The 16,177-nt window shown below is 43.5% G+C and overlaps 1 protein-coding gene across 1 annotated transcript in view; it reads right to left on the reverse strand.

Moving 5' to 3' along the window:
• Positions 1 to 6,449, reverse strand: part of LOC133953467 (protein sidekick-1-like) — a 93,964-nt gene extending 87,515 nt beyond the window's left edge. The window contains exon 1 of the mRNA XM_062387392.1: positions 6,446 to 6,449. Within this exon, the coding sequence (XP_062243376.1) occupies positions 6,446 to 6,449 (4 nt within the window). The remainder of the gene's footprint in view (positions 1 to 6,445) is intronic.
• Positions 6,450 to 16,177: the final 9,728 nt, after the last annotated feature.

The raw sequence follows: 16,177 nt of genomic DNA on the forward strand, positions 1-16,177 counted from the left end.
TGAGAGTGTGTGTGTGTGTGTGTGCCAGGGACATAATTTAGATTCTGACGTAGAGCATCAGTGCAAAGTTCGCTCAGTATGTGCACCACACACACACACACTCACTCACTCACTCACTCACTCACTCACTCACTCACTCACTCACTCACTCACTCACTCACTCACTCACTCACTCACTCACTCACTCACTCACTCACTCACTCACTCACTCACTCACTCACTCACTCACTCACTCACTCACTCACTCACTCACTCACTCACTCACTCACTCACTCACTCACTCACTCACTCACACACACACACACACACACACACACACACACACACACACACACACACACACACACACACACACACACACACACACACACACACACACACACACACACACACACACACACACACACACACACACACTGTATAGGACACGTGATGAAGCGTGAGCAAGCCAGTTGAAGAGAAACAGGAAAAAAAAAGTTTCTTCAGTATAAAACTGAGAAAAGCTAAAGAAGAAGAGGGAGAGAAAACTTTGGAAGAATAAAGAGTTATGATTTTTGATTTTCTTATAGTCGTTGAAGAATCTGTTCATCAACCTCACGTCACATGGATTTCTTCAGGTTGAATAGACACCAGTGTAGAAAGACACGAGGCCCAGATTGATCGTAAACAGAACTAAAGAGGCCAATTTAACTACAACAGTGTGTGCTGTTCAGTTGCCGGGCTGGGAAGTCTTTTATTTTGGAGAATGTGGAAGAGGGTCACGCACACAAATCCAAACAGACACACACAATACACAGGAACTTGCAGGCCTTGGTCTGGGGGGCATATGACTGTGGGTGTGTATTCAAATGAGGTGTCATCCTGAGTCATCCTCAGTTACGAATGGGAACAGAGAAACAATGGGGACATCGGGGGACAACAGGGAAACTGTGTGTGTGTTTGTGTGTGATTGTGTTCCTTCACAACACAAATCATCCGATGTTTGTGAGGTTAAATCCACTAAACCACATTTTCCGGTAACTTTCCCTCCCGTCATTGTTTTTCCTCCGATCCTTTGAAAAGCCCGGGATCATCTCTGTGTTTACTGACCCGCGTTTCACAGCAGATCAAATCTAACTGCAGCCGTGCAGGTGAACACAACCTTCCTGTTTCATCTCTACACACAAAACACACTCAACCGCTCAATATATAGATGAAATGAGAGTGATTTTTTAAAAAATACAATTCCAACTGATGTGAAAATATTAGTGTGAGTGTGTGTGTGTCTCAGCCTTGAGTATGATTTGTATTCATGAATTCACTATTGTGTATTCAGTGCCTGAAGGACCTACAAACAACCAGGTCACAGTGTCCTCTGTGTGTGCTCACTACGATGTGTGTGTGTGTGTCTTTGCGTAGGTCTACCACAGGGAATTAGTACAGTATTTGTGTTGTGGATGTTTCTCCGTAAAACAATCCCACATGCCTCACCTGATCTTTCTGTGTGTGTGTGTGTGTGTGTTTGTGTGAAGAGGGTTGTTGCTATGTGTGTCATGTCTCACTCTTCCGGCTGAACTGTGCAGGTGCTGACCTCCAGCCCCGGTGACTCAACACCTCCTCCCACCTTACACACACACACACGCACACACACACTCAAACTCACACACACACACACACACACACACACACACACCTGCCGGGCCTCCCTCCCTCTCTACTCTCCATCTACATACAACCAGATTCCCCCCCCCCAACCCTCAGTGATAATCTATTCTCCTGTTCGGCTTCGCCTCGTTCTCCCCCGTCCGCCCATCACAGAATCCACTGTCACATTTCCCCCGAGCGCATGGAGACTTTTTTTAGCAACACGTTTGAGTTGTTTCTTTCTCTCTCTCTCTCTCTCTATCTCTCTCTCTCTCTCTATCTCTCTCTCTCTCGCTCTCTCTCTCTCGCTCGCTCTCTCTCTCTCTCTCTTTCTCTCTCCACTGTTTTAAAACCAGAGTTCACCCTCAGAACCCTTACCACTCCAATTTACCCTGTCAATCTCACTCCCTCTGTTCCTTGCTCTCTCTCTCTCTATCACACACACACACACACATGCCGTCACACACACACACACACACACATGCCGTCACACACATACACACACATGCCGTCACACACACACACACACACACCTATTTGAAATTCATATCAATGGCTATACAAATGTAACACTCCAATTTTCAACCCCGACACATTCACAGAAACCCACAAGGACTCTGGACCCCCCTCTACACACACAGACACACACACTCACTCCCACACACAAAGTTGTGTCCAGTAAAATAATAGGCTGACTGGAGAGTTGACCCCAGATCTCAGAGCAGTCCCTGACAGACTCCCAGCATCACATTCTGTAGTCAACGTGCTTCCTCTGCTCGCAGCCGGGCCGTCTGGCTCCCTTTGTAAATCTGACCGGAGCTGAGCAGAGCTTTCATTTAGACCCAGTGTATAAACAGCAGCGAGCAGGTTTACATATTAAAATGCAGATTTCATACAAGCCAACACGCCTCCTCCAGGTGTTTGAGCCGTGTCTTGTCTTTGGCTAGGATTCCTCTTCCCTCCTTAAACGTGCGCTGCCGGGAGATTACATCCTCCTGCTGTCCGCCTGGCCGAACCAAACACTAGCACCGGTTGACCTTTCCAATTTACCATGTCAATCATGTCCACACACACACACACACACACACACACACACACACACACACACACACAGACACACACAGACAGATAGAATGCAGAGCCCACTCTCCCATATATACGTAGAAGTAAAAGTTGGTGTCAATCATCCTTGTTTGAATCTCAAATGTCACCAGGTTTTGACATTCTCTTTGCTCACCGCCCAAAAAGAAGAAGGTTAGCACACACCTGACTTCCTCCTCTATTTTTCATTCTCTCTCTCTCTCTCTCTCTCTCTCTCTCTCTTTCTTCTGGAATCTAATTGGAGCTCTTCTCTTCTCCTGTTGGGTGCAATCTCTTTAGACTTGTTGGTCTGTTCTCCGTGTCCAGAACAGATGTAGCACTCAAATCTGCACTTGAGATAAAAAGCCACCAATCCCTTGTTAAGCATTACCTCATGAGTCGAAAACAAAGAGCGAGCGAATGAGACGAGGAGTTTAAATGTGCCAGTGAAAGGGATTCAAACAAACAAGAGCCCCCGAAAAAAGGAAAGAGCAGAAGTAGAAAGGGAGTTGTAAGAGAAACATAAAACATGAGAGTGCCATGTAATGAGAATGGAAAAGGAGATGTTCGATTCCCACCGGGAGCATAATGACGGCATGGGAGGGATCTCACATCATTTACAGTTCAAAGGAGAGTTGCTTCCTCCAGTTCTTTTGGCTCTGACACAAGTCGCTGCATTCGTACTCGTACCATTCCCGTTCACGTGTTTGAAATCCTGTATCGGTAATGATCCCCCAGCTGAAGAATGCACGTCATGCGACCACTCCCCCATGTAAACAAAGAGCATGTTGTTATTTTCTTGGACCAACAACAAGGTGGAGATATATCGTCTTCCCACTGGTAATCGAGCTATAACTTATGAGAACCAATCAGGAAGCAAAAACTGCTTCAACATTTCCATTGTGTCTTGTACAACGCTGACCTCAAAGCAGCAAAGCCAAAATTCTCTGTTTTAAGGACTCCGGAGTCGTGAGGACAGTACGAGGAAACGTAGCTAGAGCGATGTGTTTAGAATTAAAACAAAGTATTGTGGAGGTGATATTCAGATTTGGGTCAGGTTTCTACTGCGTGTGACTAGAATCATGGAAAACATCGAGCTCGGAATTATCAGTTAAGCCTGGTTAGTTCTATCTAGTTAGGACAGATCATTGCTGCCATGAGACTCACTCCACAAAGAGAAGAGGAGGTCTCTGATCCTGCAGGAGAAACAACATGGAGGACAAGTCTCAGACGGAGGAGAGGTGAAGCCGAAGGTGATCTTTGAAAAGTCAGTAATATCACGTGTGTGCTCCCCTGCACCTCCGTTACCAGATGGAGAAGGAACAACAAGTGACAACAGGAGATGCATCATTGCTAAATCACGTTGCCGCAGGGTAATCCCCAATCTCCCACTCCTCCTCCACAGTCACTCCTTCTTTGTCTTCATCCCTCCACCCCTCTCTAATCACGTCTCTCTGTCCCACAGACTCACAGCACAGTGTCTAAGAGACCCTCAGCATAACTAAACAGGCGCACATAATAAGAGGATACTGCATTTTAAGTGCCTCTTTTGGAAGCGAGTGGTTTTCTAGCAGAGCCTCTGCTGCTCCCAGTGCAGCCTCTGCTACTCCCAGTGCAGCCTCTGCTTCTGACACAGTCCATTCATTTACTACAGGCCAGCGAATGTAGGGACGAGGCCTGGAGGAACGGGACAGATCAATGGAGGGTTACATGCTTACATGCCATTTTCCTCGGGCACTTCCTTGAAGGCTAAGACACTCGCTCAACAAACTCACAGTCTTTGGAGCAGAATGAAAACATCAATACTGTACTAAGACTCTACTGATGCCCTTTGGGGAAAGTGCCCTGAAGAAGCTGCGGCTGTGCGATGCAGCAGAACACTGAGCGTTCTTACTTATTCTTATTATCTACTGCTGTGTGCTGTCAGGACACATCTCATGTGACAACTGTCAGAGATATGTGGGGACTTCTCTTTCCACACTCACAATTAGTGAAACCTAAATGGATTTTTTAGAGCTTTGGATGACTGTTGCCACAAAATCCTTTTTGGAGCCTGATATGGATTTCTGAGGGTCTGATGCTGTTTCAGATATTTTAGGGATTCAAATATTTCAATATATTGGAGATATACATATTTTAAAGAAAATTCCCTGATGATAAATAAATGTAACTGAGGCTTAACATTTTACAGTTTGATCATAAACTGTACTTTTAATAACCATAATTAAATATATATGTCTGTTATTTTTATTAAGAAAATCCCCAATACTGATAAATCGTTTAGGATCCACATCCTTTATAAATCAACCCTTCAGAAAACAACATGAACCGATGCAGAGTACACGAAATACAAGATAACATAAAGCTACTGCTAATACTGTCATCTTTACCATATACAAAAAATACACTTTACAAATACAATCTAAATACGATAAAATAATCCTTTATTGGTCACTTTGCCGGTCTTCCCTGGGCCATGATTGGTTCACAACCTGCCAGTGATAAAGTCGATGCTTGTTTTTCTTGTTTTGTTAAATTTCATAACAAAATAAGATGCCAGTGTATTTAAATTAGCTTCTTAATCTATTTGTATTGTTTCAAAACCATTTAGGATCCATTCATCTCACTGAAACTGACACTGGACCGTCCAACACAGATAGAAACAGAGACAATATTAGACTTGAGCAATTGTTGTTTTCTAAAAGCGTCTTTAGTCTTAATGTTGGATCAGATCTCAATTTAATTACAATACGTTCACTTCAACAACATCACAGTGAGGCCTGTGTATTCCAGTTCACTGGGTAACAGGACAGTTCAATTAACATCACAGTGAATACAAGTCGCACACATAGCCCATCACTCTGACACGAGGGAAATACATCACCGAGAGCCCAACACTTCAAGGTCTGTGTTACAGGGCAGAGAAATATCTCTGAGATTATTTGTCCCGAAATGATTTATAGCGCCTCCTGTAGGCTAATAATAGGATTGCTGATAGAATTATTGAAAAGTACGAAAGACAGGACTCTGAGACACACACAGAGACAGATGTTCTTTGCAGCCAGGAAGGAGAACACAACTGAGTGTACACTACAACATGCTTGGCAATAGTTTGCACTAATATTTGCATATTTGCAGGGATTAGGCCACTGACTATTACCAGAGAGAAAAGGATAAACCATTGTAATGTGTGCTACAGTCTACATGATGTGAGGAACAACACAAAATGTTTGTTTTATCACACCAACAACACAAAGCCTCAAAATAGGAAGCTCTATAAAATCTAATAATCACCAATTTAATAAGATATAAAAACAAATAATAATAATTAAAAGGTTATTTCATGGCACTGTTTGGTTTACAACTTGTTTTACTGACTTCAAGATGCCAGGAGATAACCTGTGGCTGGTTATTGACCATCTGCAGCTCTGATGTGGTTTTTTAAATCAGGACAATGCTTCACATGAGTCGGGGCCTTTTTCTGAAAGGAGCTGATTCTATTCATCAAATTAACGTTACTTGTTGCTCACTCACATAATCTCTTTGTTTTCTTCTAAAAACTGAATCAACGATGCCTCCAAAATTTTAAGAAACAAAGTGAGGCGACTCAGCAAATCATTTTCACAAGTACTCTTGAGTATCTCACCTGAAAATGTTTCTATTTTTAAAACTGTACTAACAACTGACATTAAACTATGTTCCTGAAACAAAGAAAAGCAGATTTCATTCTCCTAAATCTCACCCATGTCCACATTTATCAGTGTTTTCCTGCCCGTGTCTTTACGTCTGTGTTTATATGTAAAGCGATCACTCATTGGGGCGAAGAAGAGTTCAGGCCTGTGTCTGATTAATAGCTTAATAGATTGTGTGGCTCAGAGATTGATTTGTCGGGTCTGGACTTTAACAGATTCATTAGAACGGCGATAGATCTGTGAGATCTTGCTGAAGCTGTTCCACCAGGCTCCGGACAGCACATGGCTGGTAATGGACATCATCCGTCTGTCGGTCTGTCACTCAAACACTGCTGTATTGTAAGTGTGTGTGTGTGTGTAATAAACACAAACACACATCTCCCACTTTCTTTCAATCACTCCAAACAACCAGGTTGGTGGGAGGAGGTGGAGGGGAGTAGCATTGGGATGAAGAGGGAGGAAGAGAAGGGAGGAAAAACTATATTTGGATTAAAACATCCTGTTGATCTATTCCTGTTTCCAGCTTCCCCCTCTCCATCTTCAACTTTTACACTCTGCCTCTTTCTTCCTCCTGATCCGTCTCCACCACCCTCAAAGCTTTCCACAGCTTCGCACTCGCAATCCCACTCTGTCCTCGTCTACCTTCTCTTCATTTGTAAATAGACCAAGAAAAAAAAACATCTTAGGTACACGTGCCGATTGCGTATGGGACAGGAGGAGAGACACACACAAACACACACACAATTATGTATTGCTCTCCTTATGAATTAACAAACGTGTGCTAAAAGTGTCTGTCACTTAGCGAGGCTTTATCAATAGATTTTCGGACCGTGGTGTCAGCTCAACACACAGAAGCTAATGAATAAAATGGGGTCAATGTGTGTTTGTGCACAAGTGTGAATTCAAGTGTCTGCCTCCATTGGGATCTGAAGACTTTGACTTGTGTGTGTTAATGTTTGTGTTTATAGTTGTGAGGATACAAAGCATCATCGGGGGGATGAATCTCAATCCATGTCAAAGGGACCTCTGGTAAAAGTTAGGTTGATATGGACAGAAGAAGAGAGGAAGAGTTCTGTGAATGGACGAGTGTTTTCCGAGGTCAAGAATAAACTGTCAGGTTCTTTCAATACAACAGATTTGGTTTGTACAGTCATTATTATGTATCTCCTGCTCTTATTGATTTTGCAGTAATGAAGATGTATTGTCATCACCGTGCAGCTCTAATGATGAATGGTAAATCTCTTAATGGTACTCGGTGGATGTATTAGAGAGAAGCACGGCAAGGATTAATAACTTCGGTGCACACACACACACACACACACACACACACACACACACACACATTCACTCACTCACTCACTCACTCACACAAGCTGTGCAATAAATCAACATAATGTGATGATGGTGATGTAAAACTCTTGGAACTTACTACTATACTGCATTACATTGCATATTGCAATCTGACACTGTTCACTGTTTTGCAATTTGCATTTCACTTTTTATATTTTTTTATTTAGATATGTTATGTCTAAATATATGTTACTTTGTATAAATATTAGAAAAAGTGAGTAAAAAAGAAGTAAATAGTGAGTAAATATATATTGTTTCTTTTTATTGCTTGTCTTATATGTGTTGTATTTATTGTGTTTTTATGTTTTTATGTTCATTGTATGCACCAATAACCAGTGCAAATTCCTTTTAGGTGTAAACGTACTTGGCAATAAATACTTTCTGATTCTGATTCTGAATCTTCTTACTGCAATATCAATATCTTTCTCAGGTACGTGAGGATGAGCTTATTTGAGCCTTTTACTTCAAATTAAAAGTTGAAAACTTGTTTCCTGTAGCATTAGTGAGGATTTGAACGTTGATATTGATGAAATCCAAACGGACAACTTGTAATATTCCAACTATTTTGTTTGTCTGTCTGTTATTTGGCAGGTTTAAAAAATGACAAGATGGATTATCATGATGCTGGGTGGTTTATAGGTCAGAAGAGAATCCATTAAATATTAGTGCAGATCCAGGGAGTGGATCCAAACTTTATTTTACTTTAGAATAATTCATGAATCTTGACAAAACCGATCAGGCACATTTAGGGAAATAATATCTATGAGTGTGTTAATTTGTGCAGTTTCATTTAATTCAAGGAAATGTTGTTCTGTAGTTTTTTATAAGAAACAATGATAAACAGGCAGTATGGTAATTTTTTGAGGCAGCAAACACTTAAACTTTTACCCAGAATTGTCTATCCATTGTCTCAAATCTCAAAATGTATCTTTTTCGTGGTGGTGTGGTTATAGGTTCCTCCACGTTTTTGTGTTAAAGAATAAGAATTGCCTTGTTTACTCAGGGAAACAAGTCGCACAACACATCACAGTGACAGTGAATCTCATGAACAACCCCAGTGGGAGCATAAGGCTTGTTCTGCCCATTCAGTGAGAATTCTGAATTGAGACAGATCATCACAAAAATAATATATTTCATCTTTGTACGTACAATTCCAGATAAACTGTGACACCCCCACTGGTTGTACTATATATTCCAATATCTGAATTTGTCAATGTCACATCCACCAGCTCCCTTCTGGTGTCATCTGGGTGGAAACCAGCAACACACACTCACCCATCTCTCTCTTTACTGGCGTCCCTCTGCCATTAAACACATTCTCCTTCCTCAGCATCTCATCAAATCTCCTCTTTACCCCAATCCTTTATCTTTCTTCTCTTCCCTCTATCCTATCTCTTCATCTCTCGTTCTCTGCACCCACATCTATTGCTTCAAATTAACATCTGCTGACTGGCCTGCTCCGCCAATAACCCATCACACCCAGCAGGAAGCGCAGACAACACAAAGGGAGCGAGTGTGTTTGCATGCGCAGTCATATTTCCTTTTGTATGAAACGTGGTTATGAAACCCCTCCCTGAATGCAGTCGGGGGGGGGGGGCTGATACAAGCCGGCAAATGAACAGCGGATCCCGGTGGGTCGCTCGACTTGGAGTCGTGGTGCCTCACACTTTTTCTCACACAGCGATGAGTACCAAAATAAAACTGAGAACTGAGTCTGTCTGCACGAACACTGAATACAACACGAATCCTTAGCTGGGACAAAACTGCTATTCAGAATATTAATGACCATGCACACTCACTGACACACACACACACACACACACACAGTTTGCCATAAGGACAGCCGTGTGATTGGCAGGATCATTAAAACCACGAGCCCAACGCTACTTATCTGTAACACTCGACACCTCATTCCGTTTCCTGTGTGTGTTTCGTGTGTGCTCGTGCATTTCATCTCCTTAAGGGAGCCGAGACGGGGCCGGTGCACAGTATTTGTCCTGAGATGTGCATTAGTCAGCCTTGACGGTACATCAACTACATTTCCGACTGTATCCTCCGCACAGACAGCACAATACCTCATCCTCCTGCTGCTGCGTCTCTCCAGCGAACACACGTATCCACGGAAAATTCTTCCATCTGCTTCATATTCTCACAAACACACACACACAAACACAATCCACACACACACACACACAAGGTTTGAGTAAGGTTCTGCCTCTACACCACTGAACATTAATTAAAACACAAGTTGTCTCGTAACTTTAACCTCCGTGCGCCCCCCTGTCTCCAATAAACTCCAGGGCTGAATTATTGCTGGAAGCAGACTTAGGTGAGTCGCCCTCCATTTGTGGTTCAACCAACCACCATGCAAACATGTGACGTGAAAAAGATGGCAAGTATGTTTAAGTTTATTTTTTAAGAGTAACAATCTGATGGTCAATAAATAATCCTGCTTTAGTTGACTATCTGAAATCTGTGGTTGTAATCATCAATTATCCCATTCGTCCAGACTGTCATTGGTACGAGAGCGGATTTACACCCTGGACAAGTCCGCAGCGAATCAGAGGGCAGACGTACAGAGGCCGACAACCAATCACCCTTACCCCATGATCTGCATGAACACCGTCTGAGAGAGGAGGAGAACCCAGAGAGAACCCATTCAGACATCATGAGGGGAACACCACACAGAGAGATCATGGATGGACCTGAAGTTCAGATCTAGGAACATCTTTGCTTTTACCCCAAAATCTAAATTAACAAACTTCATCTCAGTATGTTAAGGAGTAACTGTAAAGTTGTTAAAGTGTGAATTGTGTCACTTTAATGGAGCCAAGATGCCGTCCTACCACCACCTCCCTTCCAATCCCTTCACTGCTCAGTGTTCTGAATTCCCTGAAACAACGAGTCAGAGTCAAACTTCCAGACTTTCCCTGGAACCTCCTCCTCTACGTCTCCGGCCTCTTCACATTCACAGCCTCTGCTTGTTCATTGATTCTTCAGGAACTTGTTACATCCACCGGCTGCGACTTTCTGCCCGATCCCTCTCCCACCCGACTCCTCGATCTCTCCCCACTTCCCTTTTGGTCTATTGGTCGTTTTATTCCCTGAACGGTGGAGGATCTGAAGAGCTTGAGTGGGCGTCCGCCTGCAGGATGCTGTGTCAAAGCCACGCACACGGGCATCCGTCTTAATCTGTCCCATCATGCTGTAAAACACGCTTGCAATTAAATCCATAACCGGGTGGAACGAGTGTGCACACGCAGCCACACACAGCGACGCACACTTCTTGTACTGACACAGTCCGCGGGCTAGTCTCCTGTCCGTCACTCCACCACGCCATCTCTCTGTCTGTACACTGGGGTTTTAATTATGGAACCACAGAGAAGCCTCATTAGGCTGAGTGGGAAAGTGAGAAGGGACCGGGAGAGACAGAAATGAGGGGAGACAAAGGTAACAGACGGAGAAGAGAGATGGGGATCAGCAGAGGGACGTCTGATCCCCCCCGCTGCTGAAATATTGAATATAATAACTCCAGACACAAGCAGTTGTAGCAGGAATAAATCAAAGCAGCGATTCATTAGCGAAGTCCTTTTAACAAAACCACAGGGTATTAGGGCCTATTTGTCTGATCGTGCATGTGTGTTCCACATCTGTACACTGACTCACAATACAAAGGAGATAATTGTAAACCTAATATGTCCTCACCCAAGGTTAGATCTTTCAAATTAACCCACCAGGCCGAAGATTACAAGGTTTAGATATAACCATTCTAGAAAAGAGACTCAATCATACTGGTACACGCTCTTCAAGGTTTACATGTAATTTAATGCACCGGTGATTCTGTGAAGTGACCTTCCCGATGGTTATCTACACAACCCGCCTTAAGATGACTTGAACACAGGCTTCCTCCGCAACCTCAATTATGAAGAGCAGAGAGTTTTCTTCACACCAAACAAAAGATTACACAACTATTAACCACACTAACTCAGAATATCTGAAATTGGATTTCAGCGTCCAACAATTAAAATGTTCTAACTTGATGCTGCATTAAAAAAGGAAAGTTGGATAAAGGAACACACACACACACACACACACACACACACAGTTGCCTGAATGCATAACTATTTAACGTTTAATCCATTTTAGTTTAGCAACAACTGACAAAAAGGTTAATTTCTTTAATGAACCGCAACCAGAACTCTCCACCACCGAGTTAATACATCCGGCCCCAGATGGTCACAGAATGGTGAGTGAGCATGTACTGACTGCAGCGTCTGTGCTGCTTGCGTCTGTCTCCAAACAGTTATATCAACAGTACAAGTTTAAATCAGTTTTTTCTGCTGCAGGTTCTGTATCTGCCTGTCCTGAACCAACAGCTTGCACAAATACCAGTACGTTTCGGAGCTTCCTGAATGCCGCTTGTTGTTCTCACTTAAACTCTCCAGTACTGATCAGAGTCCAGAGTTCAGTGTAGCCACTATCACCAGGCTTTGGGTTAAGAGCCCAGAAAAAAACAAAAGTTATTTGGTTTAGAAATCCTCTTTTAAATTGTAATTTCTAATATTCTGCTCGAAACCCAAATAGGGCGACAGAGCCGTGTCCCCCCTGCACTCATTGGAGACTGCATTGACCTGCCCACCTTCAAAACATTACTCCATCTAACTGCAAATAATCAATTATATATCTAGTTATTTAATTTTCTGTTTTCAACCTATTTAAAGTCTCTTTGAGCATCGTTATATGAATCAAATTTAAAATAATAATAGAGGTAGTTGCAACAAAAAACTGCAAATACAATTGAATCTTTTAAATATTATAAAAATATTAATATTTATCAATCAAATATCCAAACAGTTGCAGATTAGTTATGTCATTGACAAATTGTTTAAACCCTTAACGTGTCCATAAGGTACAAATATTTTTTTTTTTACAGATTGCTCCTTTAAGGCTCTCATCACTTTTTCAATACATTTTCAAACAGAAGCCTAATTTCCTTTCTTCATTCAGCTCCTGAGTTTCATCACACGCATTCAGCAGCCTGATCGAGTGGCTTGTTGTTGATCGTGGTAACACAAAGACATTCCTTGTTTCATATCTTTGGCTAAGTGCGATGTTTGTTTCTTCTATCACAACACTTTTGAAAACGGCCAATATTACGATGCGTGTTCTCAAATCATGTGTTTTTTTCTGATCGGCTGCAGTTTAGCACCCAGCGGAAAAGAAATGAAATACAGTAACAAAAAGGAAAATAAGAGCATCTGCGCACATCTATAAAATCTCTGAGCCATTTTATCTTGCTGTTAAATAATAATTGGCAGCTGCTTTTTAACAGTGCCACAGATTCTGCTGGTAATTAATTAAGAGCAGTCATCTGAGAGGGAAGGAGAAAGATTTTGTGTCACCGCTCAGCGCTCGCACCTGTGCTCCTGTTGGGGGGGGGGGGGGGGGGGTTGTACAAAGTTTTCAATTTGGCATTTGTTTTATTTTTATGGGTCATGAGCCCAAAAGAAACATCTGAGCGAGTCTTGCTGCTCCTCGGGGCTCGTGGCGTTCCCTTCCCACTGGTTTGACTGGAAACTCCAGGGACGTATTCCCTGTCAGACACTGGAGCTGAGGACTATAGAGCAGACTGTGCCACACACGTTGTGATGCCAGGTGGGTGAGAGGGTTTCTGTGGTTCTCCTCAACCGTAACACTAACAATAACACAAATAGCTTGAGTGACCAATAGATTGTTGGCCCTGGAAGTCATAGAGGAGGCGAGCACGGCCAATTAAAGGGTGACCTCCAAATGAAACGTCCCTGGAACATCGTTGGAAACATTTTGGACTTTGCAACTCCACATGTGAAGAACATCTGTAACACAGGTCTGGTTGTTTGTAGCCATTTTCATGAGGAGTTGTTGCATTTTATATCTTTAGAGTCTATCGGGACACAGTGCAGTCGACACCTTGATCACATCACGACAGCTGCAGTGCTGCAAACAACCTGACAACACACAGGACTCTTTATGTTTGAGCTTTCAAATGATGCAATGATACACACTCACACGCACACATGCACACACGCACACAAAACATGCATGCACACAAACCACGGATTCCACAACACACTCTCTCTCTCCAGGGATACTAAAATACCTCCAATTAGGCGCGCCACAGAACAACTGGGATGGGACCTGGAGCAAACACACACACACACACACACACAGAAACCACACAAACACACTTGCACAGAATGATCGGCAGCGGGCTCTCATTTAAGAGTCAGTGATGTGGAGAGGAAACATCTGGGAGGGAGGGAAGATGATTAGAGAACGAACTAAATGAAACAAAGACACACACGCACAAAAATATTAACACAAATGTTTGTCACTAAACGAACGCAAAACCAAAAACAGGTTTTACTTGAAACTATGTATTTTTAAAAGATCTTCAAAAAGAGTAGGAACCTGTGTGTCATGGTCCAAACGTATGGTGTTCGATGTTCCAGGGGAAACATACACTAATATCTCCTCCTCCATCAGATCCCCCGAGTGTGTGTGTGTGTGTGACAGCGTGCGAGTGTGTCTGGGTTGTGTTGAGGTCAGCTGAGTCAGATGCTACATGAGTCTCGGCTCCTGAACAAAGGCCACTCGGTCACTTCCCGGGGGCCGCCGGGCGACGAGAGAAACAGGGCGATGTGGAAGTGGCAGAAACCCGGGAAGTCAACGACAGGGGGCGTAATCAAACCCAGACAGACTCTCTTCCAATCACCAGGCCGAGGTAATCAAACTCAGACTGCCACACCCTCCTGGAGGCAGACATGTGATGATTAGGGTTATGAAAGGACATCTTTCTCTAACAAAGTATTTATGAACTCGGAGCTGACGCGTCCTGCTCAGCTCTCCCACCTGCGTCACCGTCTCCTCTCTTTCCTCCTTCCGTCTGTTTGCCTTCTCCTCTGCCTCATCACTGAATACAGTTCCCGCAGATATAAATGCAGCAGAATCCAATTTTCAATACAAATCATCGCTGTGCGGAACTATGACGCCTCAAAGCCGATTTCAAACAACCTCCTCAAACTTCCTTGTCTTATTTCTGGAAGCAGGAGTTTGGTTCGACTTCAGCCGGTACACGCAGTAATTACAGAGCGATGCTGTGTGGAGCATTTCTATTCAGATTCTATTCATCAAGCTCCGTTCCCTCGTCAGGGACCGTGAGACTCAGCCTGTGAGGATCTTCTGAGGCTGTGGAGGGAGCTTTGTTAAGAAATGAGACATCCTGTTACGTACTGGATGTTGGAAAGATGTGAGCGTTTACGAGGCGGCGAGGGTCCAACGGAAAAAAGACGATGCCATAAATGTGCCTTCAGGGACTTAGAGCCGGGACATCTCGGCCTCGACAGCACGGACCTTTATATAGTCTGAGTCTTACAAGTCGCCGAACTTTATGGAAGTGAAAAACAAAAGTGCTGGATCACTCTTTTAAAAGGGAGCACTCTGCACGCTGGGCTTCTATGGACGGACGTATCACTCAAAGCTATTTTGTGGAAGCTCAGCAATCATTAATGGGCGTGACATTACTGTCTTCTCTTTGGAGAAGATAAAGGCAGCTGATCAACTATTGAGCCCAGAGCTGAGATTGCATTTTTAAGTCCTCACAGTTATTATATCAGCATTTATATTCCCCCTTCCCACTCGTTCTTTTCTTATCCTGTCTTCTGTTCCCTCTCTTCTCCTGCCCACCCCGCGTGACCCCTCTTCCTTGTTTCATCTGTGAGATCCGTGCACGTCGGATTATATTTATCACGCTGCCACTGCTTTATCTCGGTGAGTCTAATGGCTCCAGCCGTTTTGTCTCGTTTCTTTATTCTGTAAAGTGCTCGTCTTTGATGGTGCCCAGCTACGCTTTCTGGGCGTGCATCTACATTTACATGCGTGTGCATTTGCATGTCTGTGTGCTTTCATGTGTGTGTGTGTGTGTGTGTGTGTGTGTGTGAGTCTCCCTCCTACGAGTGCTCTCTTTGGGGATATTTCGCGGCTGTAATGGACTCAAGTACAAATCTACAAAGGCCTCCACCGCTGTGAGCTGAAGAGAAGCTCAGAGACACGCAGACCCACTGCTGCTCTGACTGACAGGCCGAGGTGTGTGTGTGTGTGTGTGTGCGAGCGTGTGCGTGGTGAAAAGAGAGGGTGAAAAAGAGAAAGAGCGGGAAATAATATCAGGTACGCATGGAGCTTAATTAATTGGAGGAGGGATCCTCATATCCTGTCACTAACAGAAACACCCTGAGGCCATCAGAATTCAGTTTCTCTCTAATGCAAAAACAGACACACACACACACTCACACACACACACACACTCACACACACACACACTCACACACACACGAACGGATTAAATGACCAGCACCCACCGCTGCACCTCGAGTCCTCTCTCCCTGGAGTTGCTG

Source organism: Platichthys flesus, chromosome 5 (genome assembly GCF_949316205.1).
Source record: "Platichthys flesus chromosome 5, fPlaFle2.1, whole genome shotgun sequence".
Taxonomy (NCBI): domain Eukaryota; kingdom Metazoa; phylum Chordata; class Actinopteri; order Pleuronectiformes; family Pleuronectidae; genus Platichthys; species Platichthys flesus.